This window comes from Fonsecaea multimorphosa (genome assembly GCF_000836435.1).
Source record: "Fonsecaea multimorphosa CBS 102226 unplaced genomic scaffold supercont1.9, whole genome shotgun sequence".
In the NCBI taxonomy this organism is placed as follows: domain Eukaryota; kingdom Fungi; phylum Ascomycota; class Eurotiomycetes; order Chaetothyriales; family Herpotrichiellaceae; genus Fonsecaea; species Fonsecaea multimorphosa.
In genome coordinates, this window is record NW_015971643.1 from 82,210 (window position 1) to 101,996 (window position 19,787).

General features: G+C 52.9%; 10 protein-coding genes across 10 annotated transcripts; 7 read left to right on the forward strand and 3 right to left on the reverse strand.

Moving 5' to 3' along the window:
• Window positions 1-216: 216 nt before the first annotated feature.
• Window positions 217-849, forward strand: Z520_05184 (uncharacterized protein; the record flags this gene model as incomplete). Its single annotated transcript, XM_016775687.1, has 1 exon — window positions 217-849. One exon carries the CDS (start codon window positions 217-219, stop codon window positions 847-849), a length of 633 nt encoding a protein of 210 aa, XP_016632846.1.
• A 717-nt stretch (window positions 850-1,566) lies between these two features.
• Z520_05185 (uncharacterized protein) lies at window positions 1,567-2,451 on the forward strand (the record flags this gene model as incomplete). The annotated part of the gene is made up of 1 exon (XM_016775688.1): window positions 1,567-2,451. One exon carries the CDS (start codon window positions 1,567-1,569, stop codon window positions 2,449-2,451), a length of 885 nt encoding a protein of 294 aa, XP_016632847.1.
• A 1,005-nt stretch (window positions 2,452-3,456) lies between these two features.
• Window positions 3,457-4,726, reverse strand: Z520_05186 (uncharacterized protein; the record flags this gene model as incomplete). Its single annotated transcript, XM_016775689.1, has 2 exons — window positions 3,457-4,632; window positions 4,703-4,726. 2 exons carry the CDS (start codon window positions 4,724-4,726, stop codon window positions 3,457-3,459), a joined length of 1,200 nt encoding a protein of 399 aa, XP_016632848.1.
• Window positions 4,727-5,787: 1,061 nt separating this feature from the next.
• Window positions 5,788-6,738, forward strand: Z520_05187 (uncharacterized protein; the record flags this gene model as incomplete). The annotated part of the gene is made up of 2 exons (XM_016775690.1): window positions 5,788-6,042; window positions 6,124-6,738. The coding sequence occupies 2 exons, from the start codon at window positions 5,788-5,790 to the stop codon at window positions 6,736-6,738; spliced, it is 870 nt and encodes a 289-aa protein (XP_016632849.1).
• Window positions 6,739-7,151: 413 nt separating this feature from the next.
• Z520_05188 (rRNA-processing protein cgrA) lies at window positions 7,152-7,597 on the reverse strand (the record flags this gene model as incomplete). Its single annotated transcript, XM_016775691.1, has 2 exons — window positions 7,152-7,438; window positions 7,489-7,597. 2 exons carry the CDS (start codon window positions 7,595-7,597, stop codon window positions 7,152-7,154), a joined length of 396 nt encoding a protein of 131 aa, XP_016632850.1.
• Window positions 7,598-8,259: 662 nt separating this feature from the next.
• Window positions 8,260-9,336, forward strand: Z520_05189 (uncharacterized protein; the record flags this gene model as incomplete). Its single annotated transcript, XM_016775692.1, has 1 exon — window positions 8,260-9,336. The coding sequence occupies one exon, from the start codon at window positions 8,260-8,262 to the stop codon at window positions 9,334-9,336; it is 1,077 nt and encodes a 358-aa protein (XP_016632851.1).
• A 630-nt stretch (window positions 9,337-9,966) lies between these two features.
• On the reverse strand, window positions 9,967-11,338 carry Z520_05190 (uncharacterized protein; the record flags this gene model as incomplete). Its single annotated transcript, XM_016775693.1, has 2 exons — window positions 9,967-11,215; window positions 11,277-11,338. The coding sequence occupies 2 exons, from the start codon at window positions 11,336-11,338 to the stop codon at window positions 9,967-9,969; spliced, it is 1,311 nt and encodes a 436-aa protein (XP_016632852.1).
• Window positions 11,339-13,302: 1,964 nt separating this feature from the next.
• On the forward strand, window positions 13,303-13,882 carry Z520_05191 (uncharacterized protein; the record flags this gene model as incomplete). Its single annotated transcript, XM_016775694.1, has 3 exons — window positions 13,303-13,456; window positions 13,510-13,739; window positions 13,820-13,882. The coding sequence occupies 3 exons, from the start codon at window positions 13,303-13,305 to the stop codon at window positions 13,880-13,882; spliced, it is 447 nt and encodes a 148-aa protein (XP_016632853.1).
• An 869-nt stretch (window positions 13,883-14,751) lies between these two features.
• Z520_05192 (uncharacterized protein) lies at window positions 14,752-18,151 on the forward strand (the record flags this gene model as incomplete). Its single annotated transcript, XM_016775695.1, has 4 exons — window positions 14,752-15,757; window positions 15,809-16,171; window positions 16,221-16,307; window positions 16,401-18,151. 4 exons carry the CDS (start codon window positions 14,752-14,754, stop codon window positions 18,149-18,151), a joined length of 3,207 nt encoding a protein of 1,068 aa, XP_016632854.1.
• Window positions 18,152-18,313: 162 nt separating this feature from the next.
• Z520_05193 (uncharacterized protein) lies at window positions 18,314-19,623 on the forward strand (the record flags this gene model as incomplete). The annotated part of the gene is made up of 3 exons (XM_016775696.1): window positions 18,314-18,330; window positions 18,474-19,121; window positions 19,173-19,623. The coding sequence occupies 3 exons, from the start codon at window positions 18,314-18,316 to the stop codon at window positions 19,621-19,623; spliced, it is 1,116 nt and encodes a 371-aa protein (XP_016632855.1).
• Between the last annotated feature and the right edge of the window lie 164 nt (window positions 19,624-19,787).

Consider the following 19,787-nt stretch of genomic DNA (forward strand, 5'->3'; position numbering starts at 1 on the left):
TAACACTACACTTGGTGTTTCATATCAACTTCTCCGGATTTTCCGTCGTTGATACGTCCCTTGACGATCAGCAGTCCCGTTGCTGGCGTGATTGTCACTTCGCCAAATCATATTGGGCTTCGAATATTCACGGCGAGGGGCAGTTCTCGCTCTGAGATCCGTTCCTCTCATGACCCCATAATCCCCCTTTTCTCATCTGTGGCGGCTCTAATGGCAATGGAGTCATTCTTCAAAGACCGGGTTTATGCCATTTCGGGCGGTGCCAGTGGAATAGGTTTGGCGACTTCGAAACTTTTACTGAAGTACGGCGCCAAAGTCTCTGTGGGGGACATCAACATTCCTGGCAATCTCCTTGCAGACCTGACGAGAGAAATCCCTTACGCGGGGCCTAACGACCACCAGGCAGCAGAAATAGTCGCGAAGGAAACTATCCTTCTGAGAAAGGTCGACGTACGGTCTCGGAGTGACGTCGAGTCGTGGATCAACGAGACTGTCGAGAAGTTTGGGAAGCTGGACGGGGCGGCGAACCTCGCGGGAACGATTCCCAAGGATCACAACATTGGCGGCATCGAAGATGTCGACGACGAGCAGTGGCATTTTGTCTTTGATGTCAACGTGCATGGCATGATGAACTGTATGCGGGCGCAATTGAAATTTATCGGGAAAGACGCGTCAGACGGGCGAAGAGAAGGGGGAGCTGTCGTCAACGCCGGAAGTGGACTCAGTCTTCAGGGTAGGGAGTATACGACCGCATACACGGCGAGTAAACACGCTGTGTTGGGCATGACGAGGTGTGTGGCCAAGGAGGTTGGTAAAAGGGGTGTACGGGTTAATTGTGTTGCGCCGTGAGTTATGCATTCCCCCATTCCTTTGCCCCTTCTTTCACTCGATGCTACACACACACACACACACACACACACACACACGGAGGCATTACAATTACCGTTGCGTATGACCGAGGGAAGAAAGAAAGCGAGACTATGCTGACTCCGTTCACGATTTTGAACATGTGCCACAGGGGCTTCACAGATACCCCGCTAATGAAACAATCCATGGCGATATCCGAGGGTTCAGAGTCGGCGGAGGATTTCTCGTCTACCGCCCTAGGGAGAATGGCACAGCCGGTGGAGGTCGCAGACACGATCATTTATCTGTTGAGTGACAAGGCGAGTTTCGTGACGGGAGCCTGTGTTTCAGTCGACGGAGGTTGGTTTTGTTGATCCGACGAGAGTATTGAGTCGTCGAAGATATTTTTCCGTTTCCCGCCTCTGTACTTCTGCGTCGGAGGAAGTGTCGTGATTGCCATTGTAATTACAGCAGCCCCAGAGCTATCAGAGCTCTTGGATGTTCAAGGCTGTACGGAATGATAATGACAAGTGGAAGCTCTTCCAGTGGAAAAATAGGAGATCGGAATGAATCTCAGCCTTGTCCATTGTCATTGGCGGACGGTCAAGTCGCCGAGGTTGTTCGGAGGGCACAATGTCGTTCTCAGCATGAACCTCACAATAAGCTTGCTTCCCCTTCCACTCCTGTCCGGGCTACATTGTCGAATGATGCGCTGCTAACATGTCGGCACAGCGCGCGATCTGGCGTGCCTCTCGTGCCCTTGTCTCCTCCAGTCCCCCTACCTTCGCGGCCCCTAGATACTACTCCTCCTCTGCTGCGCCTCGAGCCGCGACCGCAACCGAGGAATCCAAGAATGCGATCCCTCCGCGCTGGCTCTCGGACACCAAATCCCGCATCGGACGATGCATCACCTTCGGCCTCTCTCCAAGCTTGGTCGACGAAGCCGCGCAAGTCCTGCGGATCCTGGCGCAAGACTGGCGGGAGCTCATCGCGGGGAGCGAGGGCTATCTGACGTCGAAAGCAAGAGCGGGTCTACACCGGCAGAACATCGTCTGGGGCGAGCAGGATTCCATGGGCCACGTGAATAATGTGATGTACGTCCGGTACGCGGAGAGCGGGAGGTGCAATTGGATCCGCAACTACAGCGGGCACATTGACCCGGCGCACAAGAGACAGTGGGAAGAACTATTGACCTCGAGGGGTATCGGGTTGATCCTGAAGAGCATCACGGTCGATTTCAAGTTCCCCATGACCTGGCCGGACCGGATCTCTGTCTACCACAAGCTGCGGTCCCGGCCGGACGAGTCGACAGAGTCCCTGATCCTGGACGTCTTGATCATGTCCGAAGTCCGCCAGCGTCCCGCGGCCAGATGTCTGGAAGATGTCGTCGTGTATGACTACCGCGCGGCAAAGAAGAGTACCCTCGAGCCATTCATGCTCGAACAACTAAAAAAGACGTTTGACTTGCAAGAGGCCGCAAAGAGAGAGAATCACGCAAAGATCCAATGGATTGAGGAACGTGTAAGGACCCTCGAGACCGGGTCCTGGGATAGACATGATGCGAAGGAGGACTTTGGCAGCAGCGCGGAGACCTCCAGACAATGATTATCGTGGACGACCCTCGTCCGCAAGAAGAAATAAACCACAAGCCTAAAGAGTGTACTACACAACAATGCTGAGTGCGAGCCGGTCGCCGTTCCATCGAACTCGACATTAGCACGACTTCTGTGAAAGTGGGCGGTGCAGTCAGACCCATCTCCTCCGGCGACATCACTGACACTAGATTTTGCCCCCCATCTCTCGAAGTTGATTTCTGAGCGGACTCGTTTGGGCTGATGTCGAGGGCACTCTGGGTTTCCGTTTCCTACCAGCTCAGGCCTGGGGTACGCGCCCGCTGGGTCATTTACTCCTTCCGACAACTCGCCCCCCCCCAGCCTGATACAGAGATTCAATCTGAGCCGTGTCGCTTTAATCACCCCAGACATGAAACCCACGCCCTCAGTCGTGACGCAAGGTCCCAAGGTCTCCAAGGCACCAAACCTGAAAGCGACACCGCGCTTATATGACAGAACAAAAAGAAAGACTCGTCGTGGGGAGACAAGTCCCGAAAGGGACGATCGATGCCTGCGAACTTTCGTCTTCTCTATCTAGGCGTGGATGCACCCGACTTCAACCTAGCATGGGAAGGCAGGGGCAAAGCTTTCGCTGGTTGCCATCTTGTATGGTCGCCCAACGGCCCGTGGAGGCTGTGGGTGGCCAACATTATCAGAAGGCAGATCTTATTTCCCGTGGATGAAGCTGACAGCCTTTGGGACACACGGGACATGATGTGGACATTCATTACAATCAAAGTCAGCCCTGAAATAGAATAGGTATGGGTGGAGGTAATATATGCGGTAGATATGTGACATTTCCAGCGTTATAGATGGCCAAAAGGAAGCTACGCAGTCATGACATATTGCTATTTATTTTCTGTCCAGCAATCCGCGGCCTGAGTCGTGTCCGTAATCCAACTTGATGGCTTCTGTCTACTCATTCCAAGACCGTGTGCGCCCCAAAGCAATTCGTTACCGAAACCCAGACGGTGAACATAGCAAACCCTCACCAGCATTAATCGTCGCGGTGGTGACTTCTCTTTATACTTCCGAATCTTTTCTTCAATCCTCCACTAAGCCTCTTGCCGATACTTCCACTTCTTCCGAGCCCCTCGCCGTCCCACCCCGATCGATCTACAGTGGGCGGAACGGGACCACTAGAGCTCCGGTTGCGATTCTTCATTTCGATGCCATTGCCGCCGTTGGCCTTCTGCTCCTCTTCAGAGATCTTGTGCTCTTTCAGAGCCTTCTCCAAACTGTAACTTGGTTCGCCCTTGCCTTTGACATCACGGGGGTCATATTGAACACCCGGCCATCGTTTATAGGCTCCACCTTCCGGCCCGCCTTCAATCATCATATTGTCGCCCTCTTCGTAGTTGTAGACGTTTCCGTTGCGATCCATGTTTCCTGGAGCGTACGCGGCGACGCCGTCGAGTGGTCTGTGGCCCCTGACGGAGTCAATGATTTTCTCCTTGGGCGTTGCTTTCAAAGCTTCCTGGTTGGAATCGGCTACGGCGGCCAACGGACTGTTCACTGAATTGTTACGTGCGAATAAAGTAGCGTCGTATGGGCCGCCGTGGTGATAGGCCCCGCCGCCGGTCATGTCAAGGTTGTCAATGATGTCCGGTTGAATGTGGTGTTTTCTGGTCGCGTGACGCGCCTTATCTGCCACGGCTTTCTCCTTTGTCAGAGTATCGAGAGGGCGGTGCGACATGTCTCCTGGATAGCGCTCAGACAGGGAGCTCCCTCGTCGGCGACGACCACTACCACCGTGGGGGCTGGAAGGGTTTTCACTCCCGAAGGCCTCTTGTCTATGGTTGGGGGACCGAGGCGTCTGGGGAGACCGTGGAGATTGAGGAGACTGTGAATGCTGCTTTGCGGCGGGTGGCGAGGTCGCTGAGGGCGGGGGTGAAGGATACGACTGCGGCGGGTATGGGCCCTTGTTGCTCGAAATCGGAGAATAGCCATTGCTGTTCAGTGAGGCAGACCGCTTGATCTCGGTTGTGGAAGTGTTGGAAATGGAGTTCTTGCGGTATGGGTTTGTCTTTGAGAGGCGCCTTCCAACCAGTTGCTTCGATTGAGGGGAAGGCTTGACTGGAGCGACCGTCGCACCAGGTCGGAAGGTGTTTCCTGGACCATCTTCTTGAGAAGGATCTGGGGCGTTCAATGGGTCAAGCAAGTACTTGGTAGCCTGAAGCGGAATGAGGGTCAGCCTTACGCTCTATTGATGCATTGAGGCGTATACCTGGATAGGTACCTACCCAGTTTTTGTCGCCGGTATCCATGGTCTAAGCTCATACGTGCGCAGATTCGCGGGCTGGAAAGAAGTTTCGTCGGGTAGTCGTGAGGTGAGGTAGGAAAGAATAAAGAAGTCAAGAAACAGCGATCTCAGCTTACACAAAGGTAAAAGGATAAGAGGGTTTCTTTCCACGTATGCACATGAATTAACAGCAGGTATAATTGGAGCTTTGAAGGATGCAGAACGGAGCGGGCGGGCGACCAACCCTGTTGCCGATGTCATGGTGGAGAGCACGCCTGAACAAGCCTGAGCAAGCCTGAGCAAGCCCGAAAGGAGGGCCACCCAAGGGCCACCTCCCAGCAGGGCAAGCGGGGCGAGCAGCCAACAGTTCTCGACTCCAGGCATCAAAAGCCACCCGGTCATTGGGCTTGTGCTTCAACGTCATCCACTAAATTGAGACTCCACGGGTGGTTGGTGCCTGGCATGATGTGGCATCCACCTGGGGATTGACGACTTCACTAGGTACCTACCTAAAGGCTAGTTCGGGACAGAGCAGTACTCGGCGCTCGTCGGTAGAGAACGCGGAACCAGCAAACACCATTCCACCATCACTGTATCACTACAACGTCAAATCATTGTCTGTATAGTCATATGCAGGTCCTCTGTACGAAAGCTCTGGAATAGACATCTTTATGCATGAAAGCCCGTTCCTCCGGTCATCCCGTTCCCGCCGCCCCTCGGATTCACCATTCTGAATTTGCACCTGCGATGCACTCCCCTACGGAAACGACTAGCGGACAATACGTATGCACAGCTGAGACATTGTCTTCGTCACCACCTTATCATTTCCACCTGCTTTTCAGTTACCACGCGTCAACACTGTTCGTTGGGCTGGCGCTCCTCGGCGGACCCTTTATCGTTGATCATCACTGTTTCCAAGGATCTCAACCTGCTCGAGCCCCTGCTGGACGCCAACTCTATCCACACCTGGCACCCAGGGTACATCTCATCCTCCTATCATCAAGCTTTGATGCCCGGCTTGGCAGGCACATTTACGCTCCAGCCATGTGTCTTTCTCACGGCGAGCTCTGTTGCTGAAACTTGATCATGGTCCTTGTCGACTACCCAGATTCCAGCTCTGAGAGCGAAGATCAAGACACGACGAAAAAGTCTATCAAGCAAGGAGGTGTGAAACGGAAGGCTGAGCACGTGGAAGCAGAAGGATGGGAGTCCAGCAGGCCCAAACCGCCTCCTCCACCCTTACCAACCTCGTTTCATTCGCTTTATGCAACGAACGCAAGAAGTTCGACTACCGATGACCCTTCCTTACACGCCGGTCGAACGCGTCAAGTACCCCATGCGGTAGGTAACTGGCCCACCCATATCTACCTCGAGTGGTATCCATCAAGGTGCTACCTCGCCATACTCGATACAGTGATACAGAGAGCAGGTTTGGCATTGGAACCAGCACCAAAAGACTCGAAACCCAATGTACACAGCTTTCTCCACTCTGAGTTGGGCGTCCAATTACCGCTTCACATCAGCCTATCTGCTCCTCTCGTGTTGAAGACGGAGCAAAGAGAACAGTTCCAGTCCTGCCTCGAATCAAAATTGAAGCAGGGCCGCATCAAGCCATTCACGGTCCAGGTGTCAGGCCTCGACTGGGTAGCGAACCACGATAAAACAAGGTTTTTCTTGGTTTTGAAGCTCATGAAGCCCGGCGACGATGAATTAAACAGGTTGCTATCGATATGTAATGCAGCTGCTCGGCAATTTGACCTGCCTCGACTCTACGAAGAGCGGTGCGACACTCCCACACGCAATCGGTCCCAGTCGTCGAGAAAGATAATGCGCGAAATGACTGATAAGTCGGATGCCTTTCATATCAGTATAGCATGGACTCTTGATGAGCCTGACAATCAAACCAGGCAAGAGCTCATTCGCCTTGTAGATGACAAGCTGCGAGCTTCGAAGGTGGGCTTCCCACTTCTAAAGCTCAAAATTGGGAATTCTGTGATGGATCATCCTTTCGCAACCGGCTGTGATGGAGACAAGTGATGACAACCATGTTGGTTTGACATGGGGAACGGGAGACTTCTAGCGTTTCTTTTGTCTTAACGCAAGACTTGTCCAGAACTGTCCCGCTCCATGCTCGACTTCGAACACATGCTTCCCACTCTTTCGGCTCCGAGACTTGCGGTGAGTTTGTCACTGGGTCTCTCGAGTCTGCAATTCCCTCAAACCAGCAAATCGACTGGTACGGGTGCTCGACGACACAGCATCTTGCTGGAAATCGAGCGGTCCGCTGCACGACGCCAACAAGCCGTAAGGGCGGTCCTGACTATGATGGGGATGTTTCGCCGCCCTTCCATCCACGACTTGGGAGGAGCTAGATGATAAGTAACCCCATTAACCTGGATAGATATCCATGACTGAATTGTCGATTGTAACTCCAGCTCGGAAAGAGTCCCTCAACTTTTCAGCAGCTTATTCCTCTTTTCTCTTCGCTTCCTCCTCTCGACCGATTTCTTGTGCATTTTCTCCGCCATCTTCTCATAGCGCTCCTTCTCCTCTTTGGCTTTCCGCCTGTCCTTGATTGCCTGGACACGTCGGTTTCGCTCGGCCTCTTTTTCTTCTTTCATTTCTTGTTCGCGAGCCTTGGTGGCTTGTTTGAGGATCTCTCGTTCTTTTCGTTTGGCATAGCTCGTCTGGCCGGCCGTCGGGCGGAAAGGCTTTTTGGGAGCGTGCCAGTTCTTGCCTGTTCATCTAGTGAGTTTCAGAAAATAGATTCAAACAGATGCCCCATACCATTGACTCTCATTCCAAGCTTTTGGACAGGTTCAGTCGCGGCTTTCGCTGTATGGGGTTCCGCCGCGGGCATTGTAGCCGCAGCTGGTGATAACTTGATGACTGACATATTTCCAGTCTTGTTTCTTCTGACAGCGACCACGAGCTAGTATAACTGGACTCTTTGAAGGTTGAGACTCAGAGGGTATCCCTCCCAAGGAAGGCAACACCAGAGGGGACTTAGTATGGAGTACTCCGTACAGTTGCGGCGGTGGCTGCGAAAATTGTTAATCTTATCTTATCGGGATAGGTCGGCCTTGAATCATATGTGTCTGACACAATCGATTTCCCTCATAAATCCCAGGGCTCGCGGCAATAACCTGCCTCGAATCTTGTTTTGATTCTGTCAGACATTCCTGCTTAGCATGAGGCTTTTCCCGCAAAATCTTTTTTTTCCCGGCCTTTCTCCACCTCTCAAGACAGAACTGTTGGACCCCTCGATGGTGAGGTTACAAAGATGAATGCAACACTTCATGGACCCTTTTGAACTGTTGCGGCTTCCTCCTGCTATAAATTGGCAGTGTTATGCTTGGCCCTCATGATAAAATTTCCTCGAGTCATTTCCACAGCCAGTTCATTTGTTGGTGTGTCACTTGGCTCTACACTCCGCTCCGGTTTTCGCACACGACGACACCGCTCTTCCCTCGCTTCAGCGAGCCCCTCTCTCTCACACAGCGCAATATGTTACTACGATAGCCTTTCTTGACTCCTTTCCTCACACTCACCCTCTGCATGGCAGCCTTTAAAGATGAGCTGCAGTCAGTCTCTGGCCTCGACCAGAGCAACGGTCAAACTCCTCGCACCTCCACCCCCCAACAGTCGGAGCTCCTGCTCACCCCTCCAAGCCAGAGCCTGGAAGCCCTGAAGGATATAGTCTATGGATCAACAGCTGGAATACTGGGGAAGTTCGTTGAATACCCGTTCGACACAGTGAAAGTCCGACTTCAATCCCAATCCCACGAGCCTGGCACAGTACCCCGGTTGCAAGGGCCCCTCGACGCCTTCTCCGCCGCATTTCGGTCGCCCGAGGGGCCTCTCGTGTCTCTGTATAGAGGTATCAGTGCCCCTTTACTCGGTGCCGCAATCGAAACATCCTCCTTGTTCTTCAGCTATCGAGTCGCGCAAGACATTGTTGTGGGAGCAACCCCTTCCCTGCGTGCCCAGCGAGACCGAAATCCTCAGGACAAGATTGAACTCCCCTTCTCCTACCTCATTGGCTGCGGTGCGGCCTCGGGAGCGTTCACGTCCCTCCTCCTCACACCTATCGAACTCATCAAATGCAAGATGCAAGTCCCCCTGCCCCCGTCCAACCTCGGCTCCAAGTTGGGTTACACAACGACTCGCCCGCCCGGGCCTATGCAACTCATCACCACAGTCTTCCGCACCCAAGGGCTTCTCGGTTTCTGGCATGGCCAGCTGGGCACACTCATTCGCGAAACAGGTGGTTCAGCCGCATGGTTCGGCTCTTACGAAGGTGTTAAAATGTTGTTCCTCCGCTCGGATCCCAGTCTGAACCACGTATCAGACGTCAAGGTGTGGCAGCAGATGGTTGCAGGAGCAGCGGCGGGCATGTCGTACAACTTTGTTTTTTATCCGGCTGATACGATCAAATCACGCATGCAGACGTCCAGTCCCGATGTCACCTCTGGACAAAAAAGACTGACGTTCCTTTCGACGAGCCGAGATTTGTGGCGAGAACAAGGACTCAAGGGATTCTATCGAGGCTGTGGGATCACAGTTTTCCGTGCGGCGCCAAGTTCAGCGATCATTTTCAGCATCTATGAGGCGTTGCGGAGGTACTTTGGCTGATGAAGTGGAAGTGAGCGACAGAGACCTCTGGTATCACTTCCTCTTCCACAGCGGCACATCAGCAAGGCTTAAGGAGGCGGGCAGTGAACAGGCGGCAGAAGCCTCCAGCAACGTGGGGATAGACCACCCCTTTCCATCCCGGGGCTAGGCGAAAAACTTTATGCGACCCGATATGTAATGGGTTCGTTGTCGACCTGATTCAGGTCAGTGGGGCGGTCAACACGAAGGCGTGAAATTAAACGGCCCAACAGTCATTTCTGTGTGCTGAAGCCGAGGGAGACGATTTTACATTGAAGAGACACATTGGGACTCGCCAAAGGGCGAGCTTTGGGGCCAAGGAAGCTCGACAGCACGATCAAACCCTTGCAGCATACATATTCAAAAGGTCTAAGCATGCATGAAAATGGTGGTGGCGTCGGATATCTCAATAGACATAGAACGAGCTTTGGGTTTTTGTCTCCAGAGCATATTTCCAGCATTGCATGAAGGCGGCCTTGGGGCATCTTCTGAACTAGATCCATTATCAAAGGCCTTGAATGTCCGAAGCCGTTGTCCGCTTCTAACTTGCTCCTTCAAGTATTCCGCAATCAGCCTTGGAACTCCGGGGGTTTCGTTCTGGCACTCATTGTTTCACTTCTTGAACACCAGCCGAAACTTGAAACTGATCATAAACGCCGCATCGCTGACGCCGACTTCCTCGCCGTCAGTCACCAACTCCCTCATCCGCTTGGAGAGATTGGGCCTCGTCTGCTCCTCCAAGCTCTTGGGCGCCTGGACGTACAGCGTCTTGGCCTCGGTCCGGATGCTCGGTTTCTTCAGCTGCGCTTCGGCCCTCTCGGCCAGACTGGCGAGGAAGTCTTCCAGCGTCCACTCGGGATCAATGGTCAGCGTCTGGGCCAGGTTCCCGCAAACGGGGCAATCGTCCTTCTTTTCTGCCGCGAATGTGTAGGTGTAGAGGCCCCCTTCGTTGGAGTCGCCCGTGTACATCATGTAGTTCTCCAGAAAGGGCGCACAGGACGTCGCGATCTTTAGTGCTTCGTTGCAACAACTCGCAGCGATGATGGCGTTCGTAGACGCGATTGCGGGGATGATGTTTTTCACCACGCCCTGAGTCATCGAGTACGTCACACCGGAGATATTGAACTCGTTGGCACGTTTCAGCGCGGTCGTATACAGCCAGGAGATGTGTTCCGGGTCGTCCGTGTCGAGGGTCTCGCCCTTGCGCTGTTCTTCCCACGCGATGATGTGCGCCCACTCTATGCAATGTTGAGGTTGGCGCGGGATGGTTGCCAGCGTGCACAGGGGCACCGCGGCACGGGGTGCATGCATGGATAGTTGGCACTCGATGCACGAAGTGAGGCTGGGCAGGATGACTCGCGCTTGGCCCTTGAAGCCTTCGGTGCCGCCGTCGATCAGTGGCTTGAGGGACTCCGGGTTTTCCATGTCGACCATGTCGACGAGCGTGGCGTTGATCCAGCGACGGGCTTCAATGCTGTCAAGCCCACAGATGACCAGCTTGAACTGCATGTAGTATTCTTCGTCCTTGTCCTGAATCTTACCGTTGTAAGGGGTGATTTTGACGCCCGGGACACGTTTCTCCACGAACCTTGCGGCGACTTCGGCTTTGGATTTGCCCACGTCGGAGTGGCGGAAGAGAAATTGACGGTTCAGGTTGGAGACGTCGATGGTGTCCATGTCGATGACGTGGATGTCCTTGAAGCCGGACAAGGCCAGATTCTTGAGAATCTCGCATCCTAGGCCGCCGGCGCCGATGACGAGGACTCGTGACGATTCAAGAGCGTTGATTGTCTCTTCTCCAGGCACGAATTCCTCTCCTGCGTACGGTGACGTGGTTGATAAGATGCGGTCAAGGTAGGTCCTTGGTTATTGCTGTTAGACGGGGGCACTGTGCACGGCGCACTGGCTTTGAGGAGACTTACCATCGATCGCGTGGAGGCGTGGGGGTGCCATTTGTGAGCAGGGAAGAGATGGGTATCGACATGGTGAAACTATACAAGCGTCTCTTGACAGGGATACCTCGGTGTCGAAGAAATCCTTGATCCCGTTGAAGTAGGATTTCAACGAATGACGGAGTTGCAATCTGATATGCAGTCGTCCAAATGGAGAAGCCTTCACTGCAGTCGCTCGCGTGGCTTGTTACAACGAAGAGATCGGCTGGCTACACAGAGATTGGCTGGCAGGCAACCGCATCTCAAGCCTCAACCGCCAGCCTTTATTTTCATGTATCGCATCAAGCCTTGTGGAATGGCGTCTAGGAATTTATACCTTGGGGTCTAGAGATGAGTTTCCAACTGGAGAAACTTACGAAGCTTCAACTTTTCGTGCCTTGCATCTTGGCGGTCAGATGCTGCTTTGCCTGGCTGCCCTTACAGTAATATGTAACCAAAAACCGACATCCTTTCTCACAGCGCTCTCTATCCCAACTGTTCTTGTTCCTACTGCTATGCCAACATAAAGCGAACCATCGTGTCACCCAGGGATGACCTGCTTATAAATCGCCGCTTCCTCAGACTGATCGCCTGCCAAGGGCCAATGCAGAGCTTCTTTCAGAACAAATGATCAACTGCGAGAATTCCGGTACAGCGTAACAAATCGTCTCGCGGACACTGTCAACGTCGCCCTTTTGATACCGGAGCTTTTTGACCTGTCGCACCGTCCTACCGGAGAAACAACCCTTTCCACCAAGGCATTGGTCGTGATATTTGAGTCTGGATTTCACGATGCCGCTCTAGAGACACGTGGGGGACAACTTGGGGAAGATACAAGCTTTTACGGACTTTTTCGCCACCACAGAGGAGCAAGCTGTAGCTCCACTTCTTGAGCCTGGCCTCAGTTGGACGCCGCTCGCGCGAATGTGTGCAGCTTGGGACTCTGTTTGGGGAACTAGACAATTGATGGCAAAGGTTAGTAACCCTGTGCATCCCTAGTGCAAGAAGAACTGGCCGAGGCTGGCGAGCATGCTTCGGTTGCATTTTCGCTCCTGCCATACTTGGTCCGGCAGAGACGGAACATGCTGAAATAATGAGCAAGATAGTATTCTTGAGATGGACTTTTGGGAAGAGTCAAACCAGGATGTTGAGGGTCCAGAACCACAATGGATGGCCGCGGGCTGCGCTCTACCGGTTGTGGACAAAGCTACAAAGGTACCTAGGTACGGGCATCGCTTAACGCAGGGCAGCTGGCAGGCTCGATCTTGGGATTCTTTTCGACCTCCAAGATTCAGCTGGCGCCACGAACGCCTCTGCATCCACATTCACGACACGGATGATCGAGACACGCGGTCTCTTTTTGGAGCTAGTTTGCTTTGGCCAGCGCAATGTCTTCCGGCCCAATCTTCATGTACCTGCATACCGCCCTGAATGACAGGTAGGTTTAGCACCGGCCGATCTCAGGCCTTTCGCAACCTCTCAAACACCCTCATTCTTCCCCATTCTGTCTCAAACACGCAGATCCGGTCGTCCAGATGGACGGCAAACGCATACGCGAGCAAAGACTTGCCCCAAACACGGCAGGTCGTCATTTAGACTCTGCCCTGGCGTGCAGCCAGCTCGAGGCGACCCCACGGTTCCTTCAGCTCAGCACTGTTCCTCTTGACACCGCAAGGTACTCGGTACTTCAATCATCTGTCAGGGTCTCTTGTGCAGGCCAGAACATGAAGGCGTCAAAAGGTCGAGCTGAAAGTAATGGCCTCGTCGCCTAGACTCTGTCTGGATGCAAAGGGCTTCCTTCTGAGCAGTCATGACGATCTCTCCCCTGCAATTGCCTTGTCGTCTCCAGATCTTCCGTCTCCTACAATCCAGAAGCTGGATGGTCTAGATTGTCATAGAACGGTGTTCAACATGAGGTTTGAATATAAAGCACCAGACTTTCACGACTGATTTCAGATCACAACATTCCTGTTCGACCACCACTCCAAACCACATATCCTTTGTGACCACCATCACCATGAAGTTCATCATCCTTCTTTGTGTGGCTATAGCCTCTATCTGCGGCGCCACCAGCAATGTCTGCAATTCAGGGATTTACGAGCTGTTATCACCTCTCAGCGCGTACCCTCCAGCGCAAAGCTATTGCTCAGCGCACTATCCACCAACGACAGGTAATGCTCTTTGAAGACTTCTCCGGCTGGTGAGGGAACTCATGGTAGTCTAGTGACTGTCTCAACCACCATCCTTAGCAAGAAGAGATTCAGGTTTGCGCGAGCCACGCCCGCTGCCGAATACAAAGGAGTGGTTCCCAAGAAACGCCATGCGACCACGACCACTCCTTCTCACACAACCACAACGACCGTGGACGCAAAGGCGGCCCAGTGGTCGAGCTTCCTGAAGACAGCTGGAGCCATCGTCTCCACCTTCTGCCAGTGCATTGAGAGTCATCCTACGGTATGCAGCTTTCTCTCTCGCTTCCACTGATTCCTCCTTCTTTCTGGCGCTCCATCTGCATCTCGCTCATTAGTTCGCAGGTTGGTGCCCCTCCTTCTACAACTACATCAACAATCATTCAAAGCACCTCCTCGGCTTCTTAGTCCGGGGGAATAATCTCGGTTCGGATGTCCTCAACAGCCTGAAGAACCTATGCCACCACCACGGACTAAGCATCTCGCTAATCGGCTCCCAGGTTGGTCCTCCTCCTTCTACGACAACTTCATCATCGACGACGACCACCACAGTGGGCTAAGCATCTCGCTAACCACACGCTGGTGATCCTAGGTTGGTCCTCCTCCTTCGACGACTTTCAACAACCACCACCTCGGCGGCTATCTCCACCACAACTCCTCCTTAAGACCGTGTCTCGGCTCAGATGTCCTCAACAGTCTGAAGGACCTACGTGAATAATGGGGCCCCCAGTATCCCTCTGACACTTAGTCCGCAACACATAACGATATGGATCTCGGCGGGAGGGCCTGTGCTGACCCTCGGCGGCGGAATGCTTTTGCAATGCAGGAAAATCAGGTCGCTTCTGATTTAGAAATCCCCAAGCCTAGCAAAATAGTGAATCAATTCTGTAATACTGAATGGCATCCCACTGCGATCATGTTGACAGACCTCCTCAAGGTCTGCTCATACTAATCGTTCCTTCCAAAATGCCGTAATGGAGCCGTGGTCAACGACATGGTGTTGTAGGACATCGCCTTTGAACTTCGTCCACACACTTGACAAAACACATTGTGATCGTCGTTGAGCTTGGGATTGAATGTCGGGCTCCACTACTAGGAAAATGGAAGTCAGATGGGTGGGCCAGTGTACCTGGATTCCCCAGCACTCGTGATGTTACACAAAATATCTTGGCGTATGCAAGCCTCCAGCGGACTCAGATAACTTGACTTACTCCTTCAACCCTGAGGGGTACTGCACCATTTCACCAAAATCACCACATCACTATGCGACCGCGGACATGGACGGCCTATTGGAGCCCATCAAGACCACCCGCAAAGTGCAGAGGAATATTGACAAGTTCGAGACCCTGTCATTGAAAGATCCTGCGCCAGTATCACGCCAAGTCAGTACCCAACCTAAGATATCTGTTCTCGACATCACAACAGAGGCCAGTGACAGCGCAGACGACACACTTAGTCTTCGTCCCTCGGTTGGCACGTCTACAAGTCGGATATCTACAGAGGTGCAACAGACGAAGCATAAGCGTCAAGACTCTACGGCGTTCCTCCAGAAGACTTATCTAGACAAATCGCCACCTGCATCGCTACTCGATGATGCGCTTGAGATTTTGAAGAATCAACCAAACAGCGAGGACCTGGCAGCCGTCTTACAGTATCTTCAATACGGCATTGAAGGAAGACACGACTTCAACATTCACGTGCCGGCGCCCAAGGCCTCCCAGATCATTAACATACTCGTCACTGTCACCATTCCCGACCAATGGCTTCATTTGCGACAACCCACGCTTTCGAGAGCAGATATGCAGCTCAGAACAGCCCTGCTATCCTCTCTCACTAGTGTCGCCGGACTCGGTGCACTATTGATGCAAATCAGACGCCTTTCTTCTATGAACGCCGGCCAAGATAGTTCGCTGTTGGAAGATACCGTCTTTGTTCTATCGACGATCCTTGCCGGCAACACGATCATTTCCAAATTCTTATCCCATGCTGTGAAGACTATTCCCGCAGATACGCAGCGACGTGTCTTCTGGCAAGAAGCGACTGCTCTGCTTGCAGGCAGCAAGATCCTCACAACCATGTCGCAAGTCTTTGCCACGTTTCGGGACGTGAAAGGAGCAGGAGAGAATGGCAAATGGCTTGGGGACGGAAATGAGTACTCGAGATGGCTTGCACGCAATATTTCGTCCGCCGCAGCAAGCTTCAACACGATGCCGCACTCCAATTCCCAGCAGATGAGCCTTCTCTGCCAGGTGCTGAAACGCGGGCTTAATCTTGGGTATCGCGGTATGACTCGTTCAAACATTTTGGCGTACACACCTACTAACAAAATCATAGATACGTTAGTCAGCGAGCTCTACAACTCGCTTCTTCTCGGGAAGCGAGCGTTGTGGACCATAATGCATATTTTAATCCAGGGTCTTCCAACGTATGATCAAAAAGTCCTCTTTGATACCATCCTACGAGACCTTGCACGGAGATATTTCGCCAACGGAGCAGATATCGTGGGACCGAAGGAGCTGCTGGAGATGAATACCTCCACGGTCGGTGGAGTGGCAGCCATGATCAACGGGGTCGTCCAGAACAGCCCCCTCTTGGAAGCACATGTTATTCATTGGTTGACGAGCACAAACGGAGAATACGCTGGTCTAGGTCTGAATACTCGTAGGGCTGTTATTGCAACCCTGGCGACGAATCAAGGTTCAACAACTGTCTCACATTCCTTTTGCAACCGGCTAACTTCTGCCAGACAAGCTTGAGCAAATCCTCGAGAGAAGTCTGGAGAACTTCGGGAACAAACTACAAATTCAGCGTGATGCTATTCTCCAGCAGGAGTGTAAGTGAACTCTGCAGAACGCGTCCACCCTCTCTATTCGACACTCCTACCAGATGGTAGAACCTGTGCTTACATGTGCCTGGGCTCTTATAGCGACCGCTCAAACTATCCTGCTTGCCTTCGGCTACCTAAACCGTTTGGATCACAGCTTAGTCAAAAAGTTTTCGGGTTCGAGTGCTTTCGTTCGGGCGGTCTCCAATCGACTTTCTGCATCGGTTCCTCGCGCCCGGCTTTTGGGGATGATAGTCGCGGTCGCAGTCTCGAGGCTAGTAGATCAGCCGGACAAGGTCATGAACTTCGGCGTCGAGGAGATGGAAGGTGAGGAGGCGGAGCGACTGATGGAGCTAGTCAACATACAAGACGCAGTTGGAGGTTTGGAACAGCTGCAGAAGAAAACAGTCGAGCCCTTGAAGAAGCGTCCTTTCCACAAGACCCCAAAACCTGCGAGCCGCAAACGGCGATCAACAGAGCCACGACCTCAGGGTTCTAAGATTGTGGCCATTGAGGAAGTTTTCGACTCGGACGGAGCACCCTCGGTTGAGGAGGAAGAGGAGGATCTCCATCCTTATCCACTACCAGATAGCGATCCTTCCGACTCAGACGAAGACCCTACACTGGTCAACCGAAGCAAACCAGCTCCTCCAGTCTACATCACATCCCTCATAAAGCAGCTCAACGCAAACGACGACCCCTCCGTGGTCGGGCTGGCAATCAAGACGGCACCATCTTTGATACGTCGGAAGGCAAACTTTGGCGATGAATTATCCACCAATATCTTCCAGTTGGCTTCATCTCTTGTGAATGTGCAGGAAGGCATGTCAACGGAAGACATGCAGCGATCAAGACTGGAGGCCATGATCGCATGTCTGGTTTCAATACCTAGGGTAATGGGACCCTGGATCATAAGCACGTATTTCGAAGGGGATTTCTCTCTGTCAACACGTGCGGCCCTGTTGACAGCAGTTTCTCTGGGAGCTAGAGAGCTGGCAGGAATCGACGATGGTATCGACAAACCGTCTAGGACCGAACGCCCGAACGAGCCAGCATTTCCCTCAAATCGACTACCACCGCGTCTTGAGCCATTCTATTCCTCCTCGACACCGGTTGACACCATTTCAACAACACTGTCCTATCGCACGCTTCAGCCAATGGCGCTGCAAGCGGCCGATAAGCTCACAGGGCCGGACATCCTCAAGGTCCGTACATTTTCTTCGCGGATGGAAGTCGCCGCCAAAACAGCCGCGAAGCTCGAAGCCCGCTCAAAACGCATCCCGAAGGACCTGCACAAGCTGCTTGCAGAAGCAATTTACCTACCACTTTGTTCGCGACTGACTCTTCTCCTCACTTCGCTAGCCACGTCGCCTTACCTGGCACATTCCACCCTCCTACACCCCTCCTTGGTGAAACTGAGCCTGCAGACACTCATAATCCTCCTCTCCACCATAGGTCCGAACGCTTTACAGCTCTCCACACTAACCCACGAATCCCTTTTAATGCTGACGACGCTCCATACTCTGCCTAACCTAGCACACGATGCAATCGTTCTCCCTCCCATTCTTCACTTGATCCTGACACTTCTGGACCTGAACATCGAAGCCGGGAAAACAGCCGAAGAACGCCTGGTCACAGACTTTGGGCCCATGTTTGCAGAGCTAGTCTCCTGGGCCAGCAGCCTGGGAGATGGCGTTTCAATACCCGAGGTGGATGGCGATCCCGAGTTGGGAATGGCAATGCCATGGCCTGTTCTTGTTGCAGGAATACAGGTCAAGTGGCAGGATGTTGGACGGAAGTTCCAGGGCAGGATGTTGGGTTTGATGGCAGGCACCGATTTCGACTCTTTTTGAGTGCCATGTCAGATATTAGCTCCTCGTTGGATTCTGATGGGACTGGAATTTTGGCAAAAAGGGCAACCCGCGAGGCTGCAGTGGCTCTCGACACGGAGGTGCGGAGGATGCCAAGAGACTAAACCAAATTCAACTTTTTCTCGCCAATGGTCGTAATAGCAGATGCTGCAGAAGACTTTGTATCTCTCTGCTCCCTTAGATACCATTCCCGCATAGCTGGTTTTAATTCTTTGCGTCTTTGTTATCTTGCTGGCCTTCTTCTGTCAATATGTAAGTATTTGCTACCAGTCAATGTGAAAATGGTGTGCTGATGATTGCCCAGGTATGCACTACGCCGATGCGCATCGCGCTTTCTCACCTCTCGACCTTCCATTGTCTCCTCATCGCGGACATACACTTCCATCAGCGCTCCCACGTCGCGGTTAATCGGGAGAACCACCGCATGCTATCCTCAGCAACGGCGATGGGCCACAAATGGAGCCCAAGAAAAGGAGAGCAAGCCTCCCGTCACTGAAGTAGAGCCCACGAAATCAGAAGCAGCCGAGAATGCAGCTCAAACCCAGGCTGCCAGCACAAGAGCTGCTCCCCAAGCTTCAGAGTCTGCGAACATCACCGAGGCTGCAGAAGAATCTCTTCCGGCTGCAGTGATCAATGAAAAGCTCACTGCCGAGACTGGGCCTGCGCCGACCGGCCCTGCGCCAGCAGTTGCAGAAACCGCCAATGCGACCGAAGCAACAGAGGAGGCATTACCTGCTGCTGAGACGGGCGAAAGATTGACAGCCGATTCACAAACTGCACGTTCGCAGTATCCAACCCAGGGTAATGCTGGCATGTTTGACAAAAAGCCTACACTTTACATTGGCAATTTGTTCTTCGATGTCACTGAAACCGACCTTGTCAAAGAATTCGCCCGCTTCGGCACCGTGACCACGTGCAGGATCGTTCGGGACCCCCGTGGCTTAAGCAAAGGGTCAGTATCTTCTGACCTCCAGCCCATCAAGCCCTGCTAAAATTGCTTTAGATTTGGATATGTCCACTTCTCCACGCAGGAGGCCGCAGATGCGGCTATGGAGAATCTTAACATGTCCCTCTTTGAAGGTCGTCGCATCACAGTTCAGTACGCTGCACGCCACTCCGGCATCCTCGACAAGCAGGATGCCGAGCGCAAGCCCATCAATCCTCCCTCCAAGACTCTTTTCATTGGCAACATGTCCTTCGAGATGACCGATCGCGATCTTACGAATTTGTTCCGTGGCATAAGAAATGTCATCGATGTCCGTGTCGCCATTGATCGACGCACCGGGCAACCGAGAGGGTTCGCGCATGCAGACTTCATTGACGTCAAGAGTGCCATGGAAGCGATGAAGCTGCTGCAACAGAAGGAGATCTACGGTCGAAAACTGAGAGTTGATTTCTCGTACTCCTCCGCAAATAGGGCTCCCAGGAACGACCCGCCCGTTGAAAATAACTAGGCTGGCTTCTGGAGGAAGCCTTCGGCGCTCCGTAATCCAGGTCAGCCCTTCCTCGTCGTCCTTGCCGCAGTGCATCCGCTTGTGGCAGGTAACAACAACGCTTCCTACAGGTGATCTTATGCTCCTGAAGCTCGAAACTGGAGCGAAGCTAAACCGAGACTCGA